This window comes from Arctopsyche grandis, chromosome 5 (genome assembly GCF_051622035.1).
Source record: "Arctopsyche grandis isolate Sample6627 chromosome 5, ASM5162203v2, whole genome shotgun sequence".
Lineage (NCBI taxonomy): Eukaryota > Metazoa > Arthropoda > Insecta > Trichoptera > Hydropsychidae > Arctopsyche > Arctopsyche grandis.
Window position 1 is genome coordinate 27439785 of NC_135359.1, and position 20380 is coordinate 27460164.

At 33.7% G+C, this 20380-nt stretch overlaps 3 protein-coding genes across 3 annotated transcripts in view; 2 read left to right on the plus strand and 1 right to left on the minus strand.

The window, feature by feature from the left end:
• The window catches only part of LOC143912397 (fat-like cadherin-related tumor suppressor homolog), a 109861-nt gene extending 103055 nt beyond the window's left edge, over window positions 1–6806 (plus strand). Inside the window, exons 10-23 of the mRNA XM_077431674.1 lie at window positions 86–330; window positions 783–969; window positions 1060–1288; window positions 1363–2614; window positions 2701–2925; window positions 4067–4090; window positions 4172–4408; window positions 4483–4683; window positions 4786–4980; window positions 5059–5264; window positions 5347–5655; window positions 5729–5873; window positions 6228–6389; window positions 6466–6806. Coding sequence (XP_077287800.1) covers window positions 86–330; window positions 783–969; window positions 1060–1288; window positions 1363–2614; window positions 2701–2925; window positions 4067–4090; window positions 4172–4408; window positions 4483–4683; window positions 4786–4980; window positions 5059–5264; window positions 5347–5655; window positions 5729–5873; window positions 6228–6389; window positions 6466–6806 — 3958 coding nt within the window. The remainder of the gene's footprint in view (window positions 1–85; window positions 331–782; window positions 970–1059; window positions 1289–1362; window positions 2615–2700; window positions 2926–4066; window positions 4091–4171; window positions 4409–4482; window positions 4684–4785; window positions 4981–5058; window positions 5265–5346; window positions 5656–5728; window positions 5874–6227; window positions 6390–6465) is intronic.
• Window positions 6807–6856: 50 nt separating this feature from the next.
• Window positions 6857–15047, plus strand: LOC143912398 (fat-like cadherin-related tumor suppressor homolog). Its single transcript, XM_077431675.1, has 13 exons — window positions 6857–7157; window positions 7228–7464; window positions 7538–10311; window positions 10399–10651; window positions 10743–10931; window positions 12125–12286; window positions 12404–12561; window positions 12651–12750; window positions 12834–13069; window positions 13147–13300; window positions 13368–13520; window positions 13621–13671; window positions 14914–15047. Exons 1-13 carry the CDS (start codon window positions 6857–6859, stop codon window positions 15045–15047), a joined length of 4902 nt encoding a protein of 1633 aa, XP_077287801.1.
• A 1790-nt stretch (window positions 15048–16837) lies between these two features.
• LOC143911870 (uncharacterized) lies at window positions 16838–19970 on the minus strand. The gene is made up of 5 exons (XM_077430948.1): window positions 19833–19970; window positions 19097–19173; window positions 18900–19012; window positions 18202–18804; window positions 16838–17179 (listed from the first exon to the last, which is right to left on the minus strand). Exons 2-5 carry the CDS (start codon window positions 19158–19160, stop codon window positions 17123–17125), a joined length of 837 nt encoding a protein of 278 aa, XP_077287074.1. The 5' UTR covers window positions 19161–19173; window positions 19833–19970; the 3' UTR covers window positions 16838–17122.
• Window positions 19971–20380: the final 410 nt, after the last annotated feature.

The following is a 20380-nucleotide window of genomic DNA, read 5'->3' on the forward strand; positions in this document are numbered from 1 at the left end:
CACATTTTTTCACACATATACTAGCAATATATGTATGTAAATATATATGCAATTTGTTACACTATACTGTAATACATTCTAACAGGGAGATAATGGAAGAACATTACTTGACAGTAATGGTTCGAGATCAAGCTTTAAAGTCAAAACGTTCGTTCGCCAGAGTATTAGTGCGTGTATATGATCACAATGATCATGCTCCAGAATTTAATACCAAAATAATCCAAGGAAAAGTTTTTGAGACTTCACCAATTGGAACATCGGTTATAAAAATACAAGCCAGTGACAAAGACAAAGGAGAAAATGCTATAATCATTTATTCGATCAATAGTGGTAAGTATATGGTTCGGTGATTATTGGTCACAAAGCACTCGCCCAAAAGTCACTAAAATCTCTATAACGGAACATCTGGCAGCCGAAACATCCATCATACTGACGATAACCATTGCCGGTCTTACATCCAATAGCACCCTCGGGTAATTTTTTCTAAGCACCTTTAGAAAAAAATTTCGCCTTCGGCGCTCTAATCTAAAATTTTGTATGGCTTTTGGCGCCCTAGATTTAAGTTTTAGCGCCCCCCCTAAAACCGGCACTGACGATAACTATCATACTAACGAGAACTTGAGTGCCAAATATTCCGTATTCGTGATTTTCATGGCAAAATTTGTCTTTTGGGCGATCGCAATGTGACTAATAATCCAATTACCAAGTATATATGTAGCTCGAGTATATATAAAATAAATGTATATGAAATTTCATTGATCTTATTGATTTTTGTGTTGTAGGTAATCTTGGTAATATATTTGCAATTGATCCATACATGGGCGATATTAGACTTTCGTTTGAATTAGATTTAAATATAGCATTTGAGTATATGTTGCAAGTCAAAGCTTCGAATCCAGGACCAAATCCACTTTCAACTGTGATACCGGTTCATATTATGGTTACCATGGCAGACGATGCCAAGCCTAGGTATTTATGCGATTTTGATTCATAAATAAACTCAAAACATTTAACGATTTGAAAACAGCTAGAAGCAGCAGTGACATCATTTGATTCCAGGTTTGTAAAACAGATTTTCAGCGCTGATATCGATGAAAATGAACCGAGAGGAACTTTTGTAGAACACATCGAGGCGAGGAGTACTTCAACTCTCCTATTTCAAATCGTCAACGGTAACACAAATGATGTTTTCGATATAAACCTCTCCACTGGTGTTATCGTTACAAAATATCCGCTAGACTTCGAGCAATATCACGTATACAATTTAACAGTATCTGCTACTAATATGGTAAATGATTTCTTGGCTTGTTTATTAAAAGATTTATGATTTATCCGAGATCGTAAACTGTACACTTATTTCAGGTCGGTAAATCTGCTGAATGCTTAGTAATAATTCACGTTATAGATAAGAACGATAACGCTCCAAGATTTTTAAGCAACAAATACGAAGGAAGCATATTGGAATCGGCCCCAATAAACTCGTTGATTTTTCACAATGCCACCACTAGACTGGTCATTTCAGTGGACGACCTCGATTCTGGAATAAACTGCTTGAAAACTTTTGAAATTATCGAGGCCTTACCTAAGAATTATTTCTTCATCGATTCAACGACTGGAGCAATTAAAACGACTAATCTTCTGGACCATGAGACTATCGACACGTTTCGCTTCCGCGTGAGAGTTTTCGATCTTGGTAAGCCCAGACTATCTTCGGAGACTGTAGCTGAAGTTTTAATCAAAGTATTGGATGTAAACGACTGTCCACCAAAGTTCGACCGCCAAGATTACAACGCAACTTTGCTACTTCCAACATACAAAAATGTGGCGATCGTGACTGTGACCGCGACTGACGGTGACAAAAACCAAAAACAAACCTTAAAATATGACATAATCGATGGAGATAGAAAAAACATATTCGCTATAGACCCAATTACTGGTGTTATTATTGTTCTGCAGCCTGACAAAGTCAAACAATTCCATAAACTGCACATAAGAGTATCCGATGGAAAATTCTCGAGCATAGCACAAGTTTACGTCACAGTGGAAAAATCAGAGAATTTAAACTTCAAATTCCAAAAATCTTATTATGAGGGTAGCGTTATGGAGAATAGCACGAAAATCGTAACTGTAACTGTCGTCAACGTTCTAGGCAGCATTTTGAATGAACATGTCGAATTTAACATTTTGAATCCTACTGACATGTTCACCATTGGTCTCACTTCGGGAGCTGTTCAAACCACTGGAGTCAAGTTCGACAGGGAAATCAAGGACAACTATGTCCTCATTGTCGAAGCCAAAACTACGACAAAAAACCAATTCTTCGCACACACCATAATCAACATCACCGTAATGGATGTTAACGATAACTGTCCAGTGTTTATGAACTTGCCATATTTCTCGATCGTGTCTGTCGACGACCAAAAGGGTCACGTAGTGGCCAAAGTGCACGCTGTAGATATGGACAATTACGAAAATGGAGAAGTGCGATACGAAATGAAGCGTGGACATGGAGAGCTCTTCAAAGTCTGCAGAAAGTCTGGAGAAATCTCCTTGAAACAAAATCTCGAGGGACACAATAAAGAATACCAACTGATGATTGGTGCATACGATGGAGGTAATGTACATACATATTATACTAGATCCAGTATTGATTACTTTAATCTTATGTATTTTCTTATATAATATATTGTACCGTAATAGGGGTAACGCCATGCTATAGTGAAGCAACTGTGAATGTTAAAGTTGTTGACAAATCGATGCCAATATTTGACAAACAATTCTATTCTGTAATTGTACCTGAAAACGTCGAAGTGATGACATCATTGGGAGTATCTTTGTATGCCTCATCCCCGTTGAGAAGAAAATTAATATACACCATAGTGCACGGAAACGACCAGGAAAAATTTTCACTGGATTTTAACACAGGTTAATTTCATATATGTATTATATTTATCTAATATACATATAATTTCGAAAGAGACTTTGTGTGTGTGCAGGGCTTTTTTTTTATGTAACGCGGTGGAACGGCGTTCCGGCACCTTTTCTCTCGGCATTATTTTTGTTTCAAACGAATATTATATATAATATAATCTTTTCTAATAAAAAACTTCACAATAAGTGAGTTCCGGCACCTTTTTTTTTCAAAAAAAGCCCTGTATGTATGTAAGTTTTGGTTCGTAGAATCCGTGACGTTATTTTATTTTATTTTATTTTTATTTTTTACATACATATTTTTACATATGTACATATATACAAATACACCAGGAAGGCTTAACAGGTAAACCCCAAATGCGCCTTCTTGGTCCACATAATTATTACATAGACACATGTTAATCTAAACAATATCTGACATATATGGTCAGATATGACAAACATCGTATGAATACGATAAATAACGATGAATAACTTTCATGTAACAATACGAATTTTTATTCGATAAACAACCACAGAGACATCTATGGTGATCAATATGGCGAAACCTAAAATATAACAACAACTAAAGGTTTGCAACAGAAAATTGGGATGGGAAGGAAAGAAACGCCAATTTTTACAGGAACCGTTTCAATGAAAATCGGAAAAATTGGCAAATTCTAATAAGAAACGATCGACCTCGATAAATCAAGGTCTGGCCAACAACGAGACTTAGTGGGACTCGAACCCGTAACATCAAGTATGAAATAATTCAACATTCACCACTAGACCACGCTGCTGGTTATCTATATCAATATCGCTTTCGATTCCATTTTCGATTTCGATTCCTTTTTCAGTACCGGTTCAGGATTCCTTTTTCCAGATCCGAATTCCTGTTTCAGTTACGGTTCCCGATTCTTGCTTCAATTCCGGATCCGGACTCTTGTTTTAGTTCCAGATCCCAATACTTTTTTCAATTCCGGATCCCGATTTTTTTTTCAGTTCCGGATCAAACCGAACAAACGAATGTTTACTATTAGATTAGTCATATTTAAGCAATTTATATTTCAAATACCGAGCGAAGCCATTAGTATTTAATAAAATTTAAATATAAATTGTAATTTGGTTTTAATTTTTTTTCTTATTCATTGTATAGCACCAGATAGCAATAATGGACCATGTACGTACACTTTCTAAAACAAATTAATACATATATAAATTAAATATAATATGTAATAATTTGACAATTAAATTCTTGCAGGTGTAATATTTGCTACGGAGGAATTAGATTATGAAACACAACAGATGCATCATCTTACTGTCCGGGCTACCGATAGTGTGACCGGTATCTATGCTGAAGTTGCAGTTTCCATTGTGATTGAAGATGTGAACGATTGCTCTCCGGAATTTTCTGCTGATAGTTATCATATATCCGTATCAGAAGCTGCAGCCTTTAGTACACTAGTTATTAAGTTGGAAGCACACGATAACGACACGGGTCTGTTTTCCATCCAGGTCAATCTTATTTGTAATGCTTTCCAAAAATATATTTTTTATTTAAATGTGTTTTAGGAATAAACCAAGAACTGTCGTTTTCCATGAATTCATCGGCTGATAATATAACATCATTTTTTCATGTGGATCCCGTTGATGGAAGCATATATTTAAAAAGATCTTTAGATAGGGAGATGAATGAATTTCATCATTTCAATGTAATAGTTGCAGATAAGGGCTTGCCTAGTCTTTCTGCAACAACACATATTTGGGTTACCGGTAAATTCTCATATTTTAATTTTGTTTTAAGTTTGAAAAACACAATACATGCCCAATATGCATGAATTCTACAAAATTATAATAAATTTTTAACTCTTTTAGTACTAGACATAAATGATAATCCTCCTCATATAGAACAAGCAGTATATAATGCTGCAATATCAGAACATGCGACTCGGGGACAGTTTGTTACTCGTATAATGGCTTGTGATTTTGATTTAATTGATCAAGGACATCTCTTGTATTCTATTGTCGGAGGGAACGACAGACAAGCATTTTCTATCAACAATACAAATGGTTTGTTCTTCTTGTGATATGTATGTGTCTTATTGTAATATTATTTAAAATAAAACTGGATTTTTTTTATACTTCCAGGCATTATAAATTTAGTCAACATTGAAAAATTTGGAAATTATCCACTATCTGTATTAAATATATCTGTATCTGATGGAATATATACGACATTTACTCGGACTAAAATCGCTCTACATCCTGCAAATAAATATGCTCCCCATTTTAATCATCCAGTTTTAGAGGTTTCAATCGCAGAAAATAAACCAGCTGGAACTCTTGTTGTTGTAGTATGTTTTTGGTTCCATAATACATGTTACATTTCATAATATTTTAATTTGATTAATTCATGAAATAATTAAAAAATTTTAGGTGGTAGCTGAAGATAGAGATTTTGGCGAATACGGTGCATTAACGTATTCAATACATTCTAATATTTTGAAAGAAAAATTTTTCATTAACAGTCAAACAGGAGAACTCACCACTTTAGTTGAGCTCGACCGTGAAATAGAAAAAGAGTATGAAATACCTATTATGGTAATTGATGGTGGTGGAAAGCCAGCTTTTACTTTAGTGAGAATAAAAGTTCTCGATGAAAATGATAATGCCCCAATTTTTATTTACAAAAAATATAAAATATCAATATATGTCAATCAAAGTCTTTCACAACCGTTCTTAAATGTAAGTGTAAATATAAGATAACGGTCATTAAATAACCTATAAAGATGAGTCTTTCAGGTGTTATGTCTTTCAGGTAAAAGCTTTAGATTTAGATGATGGTGCTAATGGTGAAATTCAGTATTCAATATATGCCAATGAAAATACTATTGTAAGTGATCTGTTTGGAGTGGATGCTGTAACTGGTGCAATATCATTAATTGATGATTCTGCTCCTTGGGGTAAAATATATTTTTCAATAATAATAATGTTTTACATTATTCGGGTCTACCTCACGGGCCGGAATGTGAAATTCCGGAAAACGCAAATATCGGAATGCAAAGATCGAAAATCGAAAGATCTTAAGTCGAAAGATCAAAAAAAGGGTACATACTCACTTAATTTGCGCGAGCAGGATACAACAGGAACAAGAGGAACAGGCTTTTCCTCCCGTATTAATTTTTTTGATCTTTCGACTTAAGATCTTTCGATTTTCGATCTTTGCCTTGCGATATTTGCGTTTTCCGGCATTTTACATTCCGGCCCGTCACGGAGACGGACATTATTCATATTATATAAAAACATTTTTGCTTTAGAATCTCAAGTATTTCCATTTTGGGTACGAGCAACTGATAGTGGTATTATTCCATTATATGCGGATATACCTATTGAAGTATACGTTATGTCACCATTTGATGAAGTTCCCATATTTGAAACAAATCACGAAAAATTTTTCATCCTTGAAAATTCTCCACAGGGTAAGAAAATATTAAAAATATCTCAATTTGAAAATACAAATACATTCTAAATTAAAAATCTAAGTATTTATTTTAGGTACAGTTATCACAAGTCTCAAAATGTCTTCCCAAGTGCCAGTTATATTTAGCGTACTTCCTGCGATTTTCGATTCTTCGCTTTTTACAATCGACGATTTAGGTCAACTGATTCTATCGGGTTCAATTGATCGAGAAACCATAGACTCGTATACTATTGGTATCTTAGCCGAGACTAAAAGCAATCCACCGCTCGTTGGATTTATAGAAATTTCATTGAACGTGATAGATGAAAATGATAATGCACCAGTCTTCCATACTTCGCCGATATTTTTAAACCTAGCCGAAAATATTGAACAGGGTTCTACTATATTAAAAAGTAATACTATTATTAAAATTTGATTGAATTTTCAATTATTGGACTCTTTCTAATGAAATTTTATTTTTTAGTTATGGCTGAAGACATTGATTTTGGATCCAATGGTGAAATTAGATATGCACTTGGAACTGAAATGGGCGATGTCGGAAATATTTTCGCAATTGATTCGTATACGGGTTGGATTACGACGCTGGTTGATCTGGATCGTGAAAATCAGCCACTTTACAAATTTCAAGTACTCGCTATAGACAATGCTCATCAAAAACATGTCAATAGAACTACCGTCATGATAAGATTAAAAGACTACAATGATTGTCCGCCAATTTTTACTAAAGAATATTATCACACATCAATAAGTGAAGATGCTCCAATTGGTATAAAAAAAACTTATCATAAACAATATATTTTTTAACAAACTACTAATAATTGTAATGATTATTTTAGGGACTATGATAATACAATTAGAAATTACAGATGAGGATATGGATATTATACCTGTGGACTATTATATCACATCAGGGGATTTACTTTGCCAATTTCACATTAAACCATCAGGAGAAATATATTTGCTAAAACCATTAGATCGAGAATCAAAATCACACTATATATTAGATGTTGTAGTAACCGATGGAAGGCATTCAACTGCAACCATATTAAATGTTGATATATTAGATGCTAATGGTAAATATTTTACTTCTTATTTTTGCATATTTTAACTCAACATATAATTATTTATATTAATTTTATTTTTCAGATAATCCACCATATTGTGTTCGAAATCGCTATTACAAAAATTTATCTGAAAACACAGCTATTGGAACTAGTATTCTCACTGTTTTAGCTAGCGATGCTGATCAAGAACAAAATGCACAATTCAAATATTTCCTATCTGGATCCAAATTAGACCATTTTAGCATAGATAAGCATTCAGGGCAAATAAAAACAGCATCCGTGCTTGACAGAGAAGAACAATCGAAATATAAATTATTAGCCCACATTCAAGATAAAGATAAAATTACATGGGAATGCACATCTGAAATCCATATAACTCTATCTGATGTGAATGATAATGCACCTCAATTCTCCATTTCTCAATACAGTGTAACTCTTCCGGAGGATGTAGAAATCGGAACACTCGTTATAAAAGTACATGCAACAGATAAGGATTCGGGAACTAACCGAATCATTCGATATTCCCTGGTGGACGATTTACAAGGTCAATTTTCTATCACTCCTGAAAGTGGAATTGTGACTCTTTTGGCTCCATTAGACAGAGAAACTCAAAGCATTTTCAGTTTAGATGTACAGGCTCATGATCTTGGAAAACCGTCTCTTTGGAATCAAGCATCTATTCAACTGACTGTATCTGATGTCAATGACAATCCTCCTGATTTTGGCTCAAAGTATTACCATGCAACAATACCAGAAACGAGTATTATTGGATCTGAAGTCATTCGAGTGTTGGCCACCTCTAAAGATACGGGAGTGAATGCCGATATATTTTATTCAATAGTCAATGGCAACGATCAGAAAAAATTCTCCATCGATACAAAAAATGGAGTTGTTAAAACTACTGACATTTTAGATTATGAAAGAACAAAGGAATATATTCTTACTATACAGGCCATGGATAGAGGTTTACCACCTCTGAGTAACCTTGCCACTCTCAATATATCAATTACAGACACTAATGACAATCCGCCTGTTTTTACTCAAGGGGCATACAAAGCATACATAAAAGAAGATTCCTCCATTTCTGAAGAAGTGATACAAGTTATAGCCACTGACGTGGACAGCGGTTCAAATGGAAAAGTATTTTACTCCATAGAAAAGGGAAATCCATCGAAAATATTTGGTATCAATACTGCATCAGGTCAAATATCATTATTGTCCACACTAGATAGAGAAAAACAGTCGAATTATAATTTGGAAATATGCGGAAGAGATAATGGTGTGCCGAGCTTATCCAGCTCTGTATCGGTCAATATTGAAGTAACAGATGCAAATGACAATCCTCCACTATTTTCCAAAGGAAATTACTCTTTTATTTTGCAAGAAGACAAACCAATTGGTTTCCTAATTACCGAATTCATCATAAACGATGCAGACATATACCCGAATGCTGCACCGTACATTTTTGATATCCGTGCAGGCAATGAAGATTATTTTTTTCATTTAGAACAAGATGGATTTCTCAAAACTGCTGTTAAATTTCATCAAAAAATTAAAGATCGCTATGTTCTTCACATACGAGTGTTTGACAATGGAACACCACCACTCTACTCCGACACTTGGGTTACTATAAAAATAATTGAAGAGTCCCAGTATCCTCCGATTATTTCTCCTCAAGAAATATTCATCAACTCGTTTTCGGACGAATATAAAGGTGGTGAAATAGGAAAAATCTATGCCTTCGATCAAGATCCATACGATATTCTTTTATTCAAATTGATTCCTACCCCATCTCAGCCAAATTTGTTTAGTGTGAACGAAAAATATGGTACTATCTATGCTCTGCCACAGTTGGATGTTGGAGAATACAAGTTGAATGTAAGCGTTGATGATGGAAAGTACACAAGTTTCGGTATTGTAATGATTTATATGGAATTCATTGCCGATGATATGTTGAAAAATGCAGTTGTAATTCGATTCAGAGAAGTTACATCTAAATCATTCATTAGCAATCATAAAAAAGGTTTTATTAGAACTGTGCGCAATGCTTTAAATTGTCGTTTGAAGGATATAATCATCATCAGTATACAACCATCTTCCGACGACATTAATCAAATAGTACATAAAGAAAAACGTTCGTTTTATAAACCGTACAACAATACTTCACCAAACACTCACCAAGGTAGAAGAATAATCAGTCGAGATCTAGATGTACTCTTTTGTGTCAAAAGAGCTTCTAATCAAGCATCACAATTCTTCACATCCGAATCCATTAGAAAATCTTTGAATGTAAATTTAGAAGAACTGGAAGAGTCTACGAAACTTGTTGTCGAAGAAATGATGAGGATCAAATGTAATGCACATTATTGTGCTTATGGTGAATGCCAAGAACGATTTATCCTCGACACTACAAAAGTAATACCCATAACAACAGATGTTGTTACGTTAGTTTGTCCTTTTCACCAACACAAAACTGAATGCAAATGTCATGATGGCTACGGTGGTGAACAATGCGAGACAATAGTCAACGAATGTGCTAGAAAACCTTGCCCAGAAAACGAAAAGTGTTTCCCAGATCAATCGATACAAGGATACAATTGTCAATGCGTCGACAAACTCGAAGAAGGAAAATGCCATTTGGAACTTTCAAAGTGTCACAGTGGAAATTGTTTAAAACCTTTAAACCCTATTTATTTCAATGGCAAAAGTTATGCACAGTATAAAGTTGGGAAAGAGATGTTTAACGGAAAGAGATTTTTCGAAGATATTTTAGTTCTAACAGTCAAAATCCGTACGTTCTATCCATCAGGATGCCTCATGTTTGCATCTGGAAAGATAGATTACAACATTTTAGAAGTACTTACCTTATATTTATAATATCATTTATATTTAATATTCCACTTTATATTTAATTTGCATGTATTAATTTTGTTCACTAAATAGATATCAAATGGTAATATACAATATCGATTCGAATTGGGATCTGGAGAAGGAATCATTCGAGTTAGTTCAGTGAAAATATCAGATGGAAGATGGCACGAGGTGAAATTAGAAAGAGACGGTAGCAGTGCTCATCTGACGGTAGACAGCAAGCATGTGGCTCACGGATTTGCCCTCGGAATGAATGGTTTGTTGAACCTGCACACGGATGATTTATTTTTTGGCGCTGAAGTGACTGAACATCCTGCAATATTAGGTAATCTTTAATTAAATGAATCTTATTCCTGATACAACTTGATTAGATTTCGAATAATAAATTTATTGATTTTTTTCGTTATTCTTTTTAGGAATGGAAGATATACGTTACGGTTTTGTTGGTTGCTTAGGTGATATTCGAGTATCAAACGAAATAATTCCTCTTCACAATGGCGGAGTCAGTGGTGCTTTATCACTGAAAAAGTTGGCAAATGTTGATTTTAACTGTCCAACAACACTAGAAACACCTGCTGCATGCGGAAGCTTTCCATGTCAAAACGGTATTTTTTTATTTAAATATTATTTGCATGAAAGTTTACTCTCTCCATATTATACTTGTATATTTTTACTAACTCATCTAATATATAATTTCGAAAGAGACTTTGTATGTATGTATGTAAGTTTTCGTTCGTAGAATCCCGATTCCTTTTTCCAGATCAAGATTTCTGTTTCAGTTCCGGATTCCAATTTCTTTTTCAATTCCGTTTCCTGACTCTTTAGTACGCGGGATAGATGTGTTGACCGTGTCCCGGTCTAAGAAAACACCGTTTGTGTTTGTAAGAGGATCGTTTATTTTTGTTCAATCGTTACAATGGTTATTGTATGTACGAAGAGGTTGGGCTTCGGAGAAGTGAGCTGGTTGAACTCCAGAGGTTCACTCTGGTGTTGGGAGCTGGTGCGTCACTTTATATACGTTCTGGCATGTAGCGTGCCGTGTGCAGATGCTTTGTCTTCGTTTCCAGGACACGTGTGTTGGGGACACGTGTTGACCTGTTTTCGAGGCACATGTGTTATAGCTATGGGGTCAGCGCCAGGATGTCGTTCGTTTGAGAATGCGGGCATGTGCCACGCGTAAATGACTTTTCAGACATGTGTTACGGTTGCCTGATGACATCACTGTTGGATTTCGTTCGTTTTACGATCAAGCGATGAACTCTTTTTTCTGGAATGGTCGAAGGGGTCGCTGCCCTTGATTTATGCATGTTTGTACAGGATCGATGATGAGATCACTGGTTTTGATTCGTAATAGCACAAGTTGTGCTAGATTCCTACAATTCTTTTTTCAGTTTCGGATCCGGATTCCCATTCCTGTTTCAGTTCCGGATTCCCATTCCTTTTTCAATTCCGGTTCCCGATTATTTTTTCAGTTCCGTATCCAGATTCCTGTTTCAGTTCCGAATCCCGATTCCTTTTTCAGTTCCAGATCCGGATTCCTGTTTCAGTTTCGATTCCCGGTTCCAATTTCAGTTCCGATTCCCTTATATGTATATATTTATAAAAAAAACCATTCGTTTCTGATTGGCTGTCGTTGAATATTATTTTTTTTTCGATTCAAATAAATTTAATAAAAAACCAAATGGATGCTTACTATTAGATTAGCCATGTTTAAGCGATTTATATTGCAAATACCGAGCGAAGCCGGGTAAAACCACGAGTACCCAATAAACATAATGTATTCTTTATTAATTCTCAGGGGGAACTTGTATAAGTTTAACGAAACAACTAGAAGAAGGGAAACCATCATTTGAATGTCGGTGTCATGAACGATACATAGGATCCCAATGTGAATTAGATACGAACCCTTGCGCATCACAGCCTTGTTTATACGGTGGAATATGTTCATCTTCAACAGAAGGTTATTTTATTTTACTATTATCAACAAAATGTATTATCTATGTCTACAAATAAAGCCTAACAATCAAACCTATAGGTACATATAATTTGTTAAACTATTTTTTTATATCCATTTTAGGTAATTACGATTGCCTGTGTACCAAAAACTTAAAAGGGAACAGATGCGAACTCGGACGATGGTGTGGAGGAGCAACCTGTTATCATGGAGGTTTATGTGAAGAAGGTGATAGAGGACCTGCCTGTCGATGCCACGGATATCATGGATCATTGTGCGAGGTTGATAGCACATATCAATAAGCCACTCAAAAACATTAATCAACATTTTAGAGTATCAATATATGTACATATCTCGTCTCACATTTCAGTTTGACATAGATGAATGTAAAGGTGATCCGTGTCTCAACGGTGCAACTTGTATTAACGAACCTGGCAGTTTTAGATGCGTGTGCCCACCAGATAAAACTGGTATTTTTTTATTTCAAATAATTCCCTATTATCTATGTACAATATTAGAAATTTAAATGAACATTTCTTTCATTCACTATCAGGCATGCATTGTGGCAATCCTCTACATTCGGATGCTGTTAAATCTAGCGTATACGAATTAATAGGACGTGAAAAGTTGTTGTGGTTGATGGGATTAACAGGAGGCACATGCATACTAATACTCATATGTACCATTATTTTAAGCCGTTACAGAAAACAAAATGATATAATTCCACCCGATGCAAAATCCAACGTATTTAACTCGTCTGCTAAACATCACGAAACATCACTTATTAAGGTGCATTTCATTATAATATAAATCTTATTCATTGAAACTTAGCTTATTATAAATAATTATGATTTATAAAAAAAAAGAGAGGATCAAAACTTTCAAATTTGGAAGCTCAATGTGCAATGGCAGTCGGGGACCAATCTTTGTCATACACACCTGTAATTCTTGAAGATTCTATTCATTCATCTCAGAACATTCTCAATAGTATTGATATTCTTCGAAGCTACGGACCAACAGGTACTTTCATTAATCTATTATATTGCGACTAATACAAAATAAAATAAATTAAAACATAATTCTTTAGGAGAAGATGTTCAATCTGCATCACAACTTGTTCAAAAAAATATTAACAATGACGTCGTAGATGGTTCCGGTTCAAACTTCAATAAGCCGAGAAAAGTTTCATGGTCAGAACAAATAAACAGTCGAACGTTTAACGAAAACAATATTATTAATGGTAATCACTTTATTTATTCTTTCGTCGTAAATCAATATTGTATTTAAAATTTTATTTAATATTAAATCATTATCTTTACTTTTATATTTTTTCATTGAAGATCTGTCGGGTAAACACAATATCGAAGATAATATCATCAGTCCACCAAAAGGTAATCGATTTATTTTACGGTTAACCCTTTGAATGCTGACCAACGCCGATCGGCGTTTTGCCAACAAGTCCATGGGCCTGAAAAACGCCAACAGGCGTTGTATTTTGAGCATGTACAAAGTAAAAGAGAATACTACCCGCTAAGCCTTTCCAGGTAGCATTGAAAAAAAATGCATTCAACATGGGTCGTGTAATCCATGTCATTCATTTGTCTACGTTTATAAAGACTGGTTTACACCGGAATTTCTGAATTATAACCAAGCAGAATGGAAATCCCTAGCTGCTGAGTAGTTTAGATTGTAGCTTGGCATTTATGTTGCGAGTATTACATTTTAACAACAATGAAGAAGACGGAACTAGTTTTGGAAAAATACATTCATTAATAGACTCCTTTTGTGTATTTTATATTGTTGCAAGATATATTAGAGAGTTTAAACCAGAGAAATGTGGTTTTAGGTGTTATATTTAGAGAAATGTAATATTAATAGAAGTGGCTTTAGGTGTTCTTTTGTAGTCAAGTGACATTCTGTCCACGGACAGATCTAAATAGTTTTGGCATCAGTCGTATTTGACGCTTGCTGCTCGACGTATGTCCGATAAAAACTTGTCTGTTTGTTTATATTACTCGCAAGATGGGCAAGCATCAGTAAAAATTGCAGAATACATTCAAAAACACACAATAAATAACATGGGATACATTTTTATAAGTAAATTGATCCAATTGTATTCTGCGTAAAATTGACAACAATTATTTATTCGTAAGGGCCCCTCTATTCTTATTACATCTCTCTAGTCTAAACACACCTTTACAAAACTCGAAATCCTTGGCGGTAGTTATCTAGAGTACTGGTCTAGGGTTCGTTTGGATTAACTACAATTTTTATATTAGATGCCTTCTATTGGATTTCTAAATAATTCTAGTTGGAAATGTTGGCGAAATTTTCAGCGTGGCGGGCTTTCAACAGAAAAGACGTCAAGCCACAATGTAAAATACTCAACAGTTAGGGATTTCCATCGAGAAATTCTGCTATGGTTATAAATTCAGAAATTCTGGTGTCAACCAGTCTTTATAAATATTGACACAGATTACATGTTCAATGCATTTTTTTTTCAATGCTAACTGGAAAGGCGTATTTTAGCTGATGGACTTGTTGGCAAAACGCTGATAGGCGTTGGTCAGCATTCAAAGGGTTAAATAGATTCATAAAATGAAAATCTTTAACACAACATTATTTTACTAAAGGCTATCATTGGAGTTGTCCCGATTGGCGAGGCGGGAGCAAAACTGGAAGTCCGCTTTCCAATATAACCGAAATTCCTACAGCCGAATTGGCTGAAACTTCAAGCTGCCACAGTAACGAAAGTAGTGAGTATTAAATTGTTACTTCAACTTTCAAACCAAACTAAATATATAAAAATAACACATATTTTCTTTCTACGTAATATAATAGGTGAAAAATATATTCCACTTCAAACAACATACCCATGTTTTACTTACGACTCCAATTGTGAAACTGAATTAGGCAAACATATTGAATACTATGAAGACAATAATGGAGTTGAGCCGTATGGATTTCCATCAACTTGTCAACAACCAAACTACATCGGACCTGTTGTCACAATCAGAGGTAGGACAATTTGTATTATGCGTATATATGTAATTTATTTTTGAACCTACAAGTAATAAACTGCAACATTTCAGAAGATAGAGGCTCAGTAATACCTGGAAATTTAATCAACAATACCATTGTGTGCGACGTGGATGATCGAGACAGCGATTACAGCACTCTTAGAAGAAATCACCGGAAATCCAGCTCATCGCATGATACACAAGTGTGACATAGGGTGAATGCCTCTCAAACATTAGAGGCTTCAGGGTATTTTTACGTCGTGTGTAAAGTTAAATGTTTATTTTCACTTGATTTCGTTAATAAATACGCTAGAGTATTTCATTTTTCTTAAAAAGAAAAAAAACAAACGTTTGCCTTACAAACCTTGCAAACCGAAGCAATCAAAAAAGTGAATCAAACGTAAGATCCCTGGTTCGACAATTAAAAAACTGTTTCAATGAAATAGTTCCATATTCCAAAATCTACGACCAAAAATTCAATAAGTTATAAATAAGTGTGATAAAAGGACTTGGAAGTAACTTTAGCCTGCCGAGGCATATTTATTTTGATTTACAATATTTAAATAGTAAGTGTTTCCTTATACACTTACATAATTCAAAGGGCAATTATATGTATGTACATATGTGCAAGAATTAAACTTGTCACAAAACATAACCTTGCGCCTTTTTATGTAAAATATCTTATAAATGGCTATTCATACATATACTTTTCTAAACACATAAAATTAATTGCTTTTTGCGTATAATTTCTCATTGTTTCTACACCTTAAAGGAAAAGCTAAATATGTTTATTTAAAGAGCTTTATATTTGTTGATTATGATTGTCAATAAAAAAAGTTCTTTAAGTCGGTCCGATACTTGTCTTTCCTGTAAGGTGATCAAAATTATCGCATTCCATACAATTACGTACTGATTATTAAAAAAAAGTTTTGAGGAACAGAATTGCTAGTTGAAATATCACAGTCATATTTATTTGAAGCCAAAAATCATGAAACTCTTCTCTGAAACATGAGGTTCATCTTTTACCATTCAAAGAGTTGTCGGTAACACTGTTAAATATTATTTTCAGACACACACAAATCACACTAATGTTTTACCGATGTATCACATATCAAGTTACTTGTTTTTGTATTTTATTTAAGATAATTTGTTATACTGTACATTTTAAATTTTATTATTGTTATTCGTTTTATACTTGTAATATATGAATAGAAAAAAGACTTACACTTCAGGATTAATCAAAGAATCCTTGTGAATTGGTGCTCATAATGATTATCATATCAAAAACTTATTTCATCTATCATGACATGAAACATTTTTATAACATTTAAATATTTTTAAAACTCATTTGCCATTCTCGACGCATTGTATATAATATTTCATCTTCGAAGGTCCATCAAATATTATAATATGTAATATGTAATGTACATGTTGTAGAATCGAGGAAACGTTATTAGATCGATTGTACCTTTGATTCTCAAAACATTCGACTGCACAATATGATTAGGTAAAAATACTTTTATAAAAAGAATATATTAAAATGACATACATATATTATCTATAAAAAATACTCGAGTTTTATTTCACCAGTACACAATTCCTTCTAGACATATAAGTTTGATGTTTGTAAATAATCAATCAATGCAAACAACAATGTACAAAAATCATCGTTTAATAAAACAGAATATAACATGTATATTATAATACAATAAACTATTTTTTTTTAATTTAGAACAAAAATAAGCGTGTGTGTTCAACATCAACATCCAAATCATTTAAATTAGTCTAAATATTACTTGAATAATTTACTTCGTAACACCAGCTATTCTACCGCTGACATTTTCAATCTTTTAGGTCTATTTCTAGCATTCAATGTATCCTAAAATAAATTCAAAACAAATTTAATTAACATTCAGAGCCGCATTTGACAAATTTGCTTCTGTAAATGTTTGTACATATGTATAGATCAGTGGCGTGCCGTGAAATTCTCCCTGTTTTTGTCGCACAGCCTTACTTACGTGTGCGCGAGCTGGATACAAGGGGAACAGGTGACGTCATACCGAGTCCTCTTGTATCCTGCTCGCGCACACGTACATAAGTAAGGCTGTGTGACAAAAACAGAGAGAATTTCACCGCACGCCACTGGTATAGGTATATACTGCAGTGGCGTGCGGTGTAAATTTATCTGTTTCTATCGCACAACTTTATGTACATTTGCACGAGTAGGATACAAAAGGATGCTGTGACGTCATACCGCTTCCTCTTGTGTCCTGCTCGCACACACGTAAGGCTGTGCGACAAAAACAGGGAAAATATCACAGCACGCCACTGTTATTCTAAGCCCGCTTTAAAGGTGAAGGAATTTGACCCTTAAAGCCCTCAACATGAGGCCACCACCCCCCCCCCCCCAACGAATACAGTCTAAGAGACCCTTTCGTCGGAGAACGAGACGGTTGTTCATGAATATCGCTCAAGAACAACCGCACATCTCTGTTCTAATAAAAAAACCACACTGTACATAAGCAAGTACAAAATAAACAACAACGCATGAACACATAAAGCGCGCATGCGTTAGGAAATAATACCTGAAATGTGCCGTGCGAATGCACGCACACCTCAAGTAAACATACATGTATGCATGTTTATGCGTGCATAAGCCACTGTTATATAGGTTTTTCATTCCGAATTGACCCGTTTTCATTTCAAATTGACCCTTTTTCATTTCCAATTTTACCTTTTCCATTTCAAATTGACCCCTTTTCAAATGTCAATGTCAATTTGAAATGAAAAAGGTTTAATTTTAAATGAAATAGCGTCAATTTGAAATGAAAAAGGGTCAAATAGGAATGAAAAACCTGTATCCAAATCAATATTAGAAATAAATAATTTTTTATATATTACCTTCTTAACATCTTCAATGACACTATGTGATTTTTCATCCGTATTCAAATCAACATCTAATATATCATTCTTATTAAAAATTGTAGTATAATTATTTGAAAAATTGTCGACATTATTTACATCATTTTTCGGAATTTTATTTTCAACAGCCGAGATTTTGGATTTCGTTTCTTTTTCAATATCCACTATCGCGTCTCTAAATAAAGAAGAGTGGGCGATAATTTCATCATTGCTTAATTTTTTCATCTTTTTCTTCATTTTCTTTTTGGCATAAGAGGATTCTGTGTCGGAACCATCGTCGACATAGTGCGGGGTACTCTTGAGCAAACGTCCACTACGACTTTGACGACTGGCTGATTGAAAATCTGTTAGCATTTTAGTTTTGGACAAAGGAATGTTAAATGCGCTACTCCATTCAGAAAATGCTAGTGAACATTTTGATTTACGATATCGAGACACACTCTGTTGCTCTTTATAAGCCGCAAGAATTTGCGCTCGCTGCTCGACAGACAACTCTTCGGGAATTGGAAAGAGACTCCACGGCATACGTCGTTCCAATACACTTATATAATGTCTTTTCATACCAGTAGTTACCGATGAAACCTAAAAATTTATAAAAACATATCTATCTTTGTATAAATGAACCATATGATTTTCATACAAATATTAAAATCACAACACATATATGATATTCATACTTTTATATCTCGACTACGCATCTCTTCATTAGCAGAGTAGTACGAATTTTCAACGGCTGCCAACAAATTTAACATGTCTTTTATAGTCATACCCCCTTCAAAGAGACCTAAACCTATATACATACATACATAAATACCGATAATATATTCAATCAACAATGCTTAACATCTTAATAAATATGTATATTTACACGTACCTATTAATTTCTCTTTTAATTCGTTATAAGTAGCTGTGGAGTCTGTTTCAGCCATTTTTTGCATTCCAAAATAAAAGCTTAAACAAAAACAATTCAATAATTACATTATTTTGCTATAGTGTATAATTTATCACAAAACAATGAAAGTATAACATCTAATATAAACTAAACAAACTATTTTACACATAGAATTTATATACATATACTATTTTTCATTTTCATTGTTTTCTAAATGAAAGCCTATAAAAAAAATAGTGTTTTCTTCTTTTTTAGTTCATTGAGTCTAAATTGTAAAAATAATAAAAACATACATACAAATCATTTATAGCATTCTAAAGAAATCAAAAAAAAATCTGTAAAGCTTTGGAATTTTGCCTTCTTTTCAGAATCAGCTATTAATTCCGTACTAAACCACAATTTAAATATATTCGACTTATTACAAATATTAAGATGATGAGTAGTCTACATATAAACATTTAAATGAAAATAATTTAAAGTGACAATAATTACTTTAATGTCAACAATTAAATGAATATTGGAATGCAACTTTTGCATAGTAAACAAAAATTATCTGAATAATATAATAGTTTTGTATTCGTTACACCAAGCAAATATTTATTTGTTGAATGAATATGAAAAATAAAAATATTAAAGAATGATTGTATGTACATATGTATATAAAAAGTCGTTACAGTGTCGATTAATTTAGTTGAAATATATTACAAAAATACTTTACCATTTAATTAGAAGGCATGTAGGTCAATATGAGTATCGATAAATAGTAGTAATAATAAATAAACAGTAATAAAAAAGACTAACAGCAGACAGGCACAAAAGGCAACAAGAGCTAACGAGCCCGCGCCCTTTACTACACGCTTGCAACTTTACTGTCAGATTTAAAATTTCAACATATGTATATGTAGTGTAATATTATTACAAATAACTGATAACTAAATCAAATATTTATAATACCTATTTATTTTACGCTTGTTTTCATATTATTTACATGTTTTTTTTGTAGAAAGCGTTGCATTATGAGCACATGAGAAATTAGCTTGTAAATAAATTGTAAATAAGGAGAGAAACTTTTAAATTCATAAATTCATCCAAGAAGACGCAGGAGATTTAAATGAATGACTTAATAAAGAAATAAAAATGTATGGATGATGATTGCACAACCCACTCATTTTTCCTTACCAAGTTACTTTCTCGGTGATAAACGGATTATTGCACAAATTGCGATTGCGCGCACGACAATCATTGCCACAAAAATCGCGAATACGG

Bases quoted from the DNA above. Each gene is read 5' to 3' on its own strand.
- LOC143911870 (XM_077430948.1), bottom strand. From the start codon at position 19,160: ATGCAAAAAATGGCTGAAACAGACTCCACAGCTACTTATAACGAATTA. The intron at 18,805-18,899 runs GTATGAATATCA...ATAAATTTTTAG, and splicing joins TGCGTAGTCGAGATATAAAA to GTTTCATCGGTAACTACTGG. The intron at 17,180-18,201 runs GTAATATATAAA...AATTTATTTTAG, and splicing joins TCATTGAAGATGTTAAGAAG to GATACATTGAATGCTAGAAA.
- LOC143912398 (XM_077431675.1), top strand. From the start codon at position 6,857: ATGGCTGAAGACATTGATTTTGGATCCAATGGTGAAATTAGATATGCA. The intron at 12,287-12,403 runs GTTATTTTATTT...TATCCATTTTAG, and splicing joins ATGTTCATCTTCAACAGAAG to GTAATTACGATTGCCTGTGT. The intron at 13,070-13,146 runs GTGCATTTCATT...ATAAAAAAAAAG, and splicing joins ACGAAACATCACTTATTAAG to AGAGGATCAAAACTTTCAAA.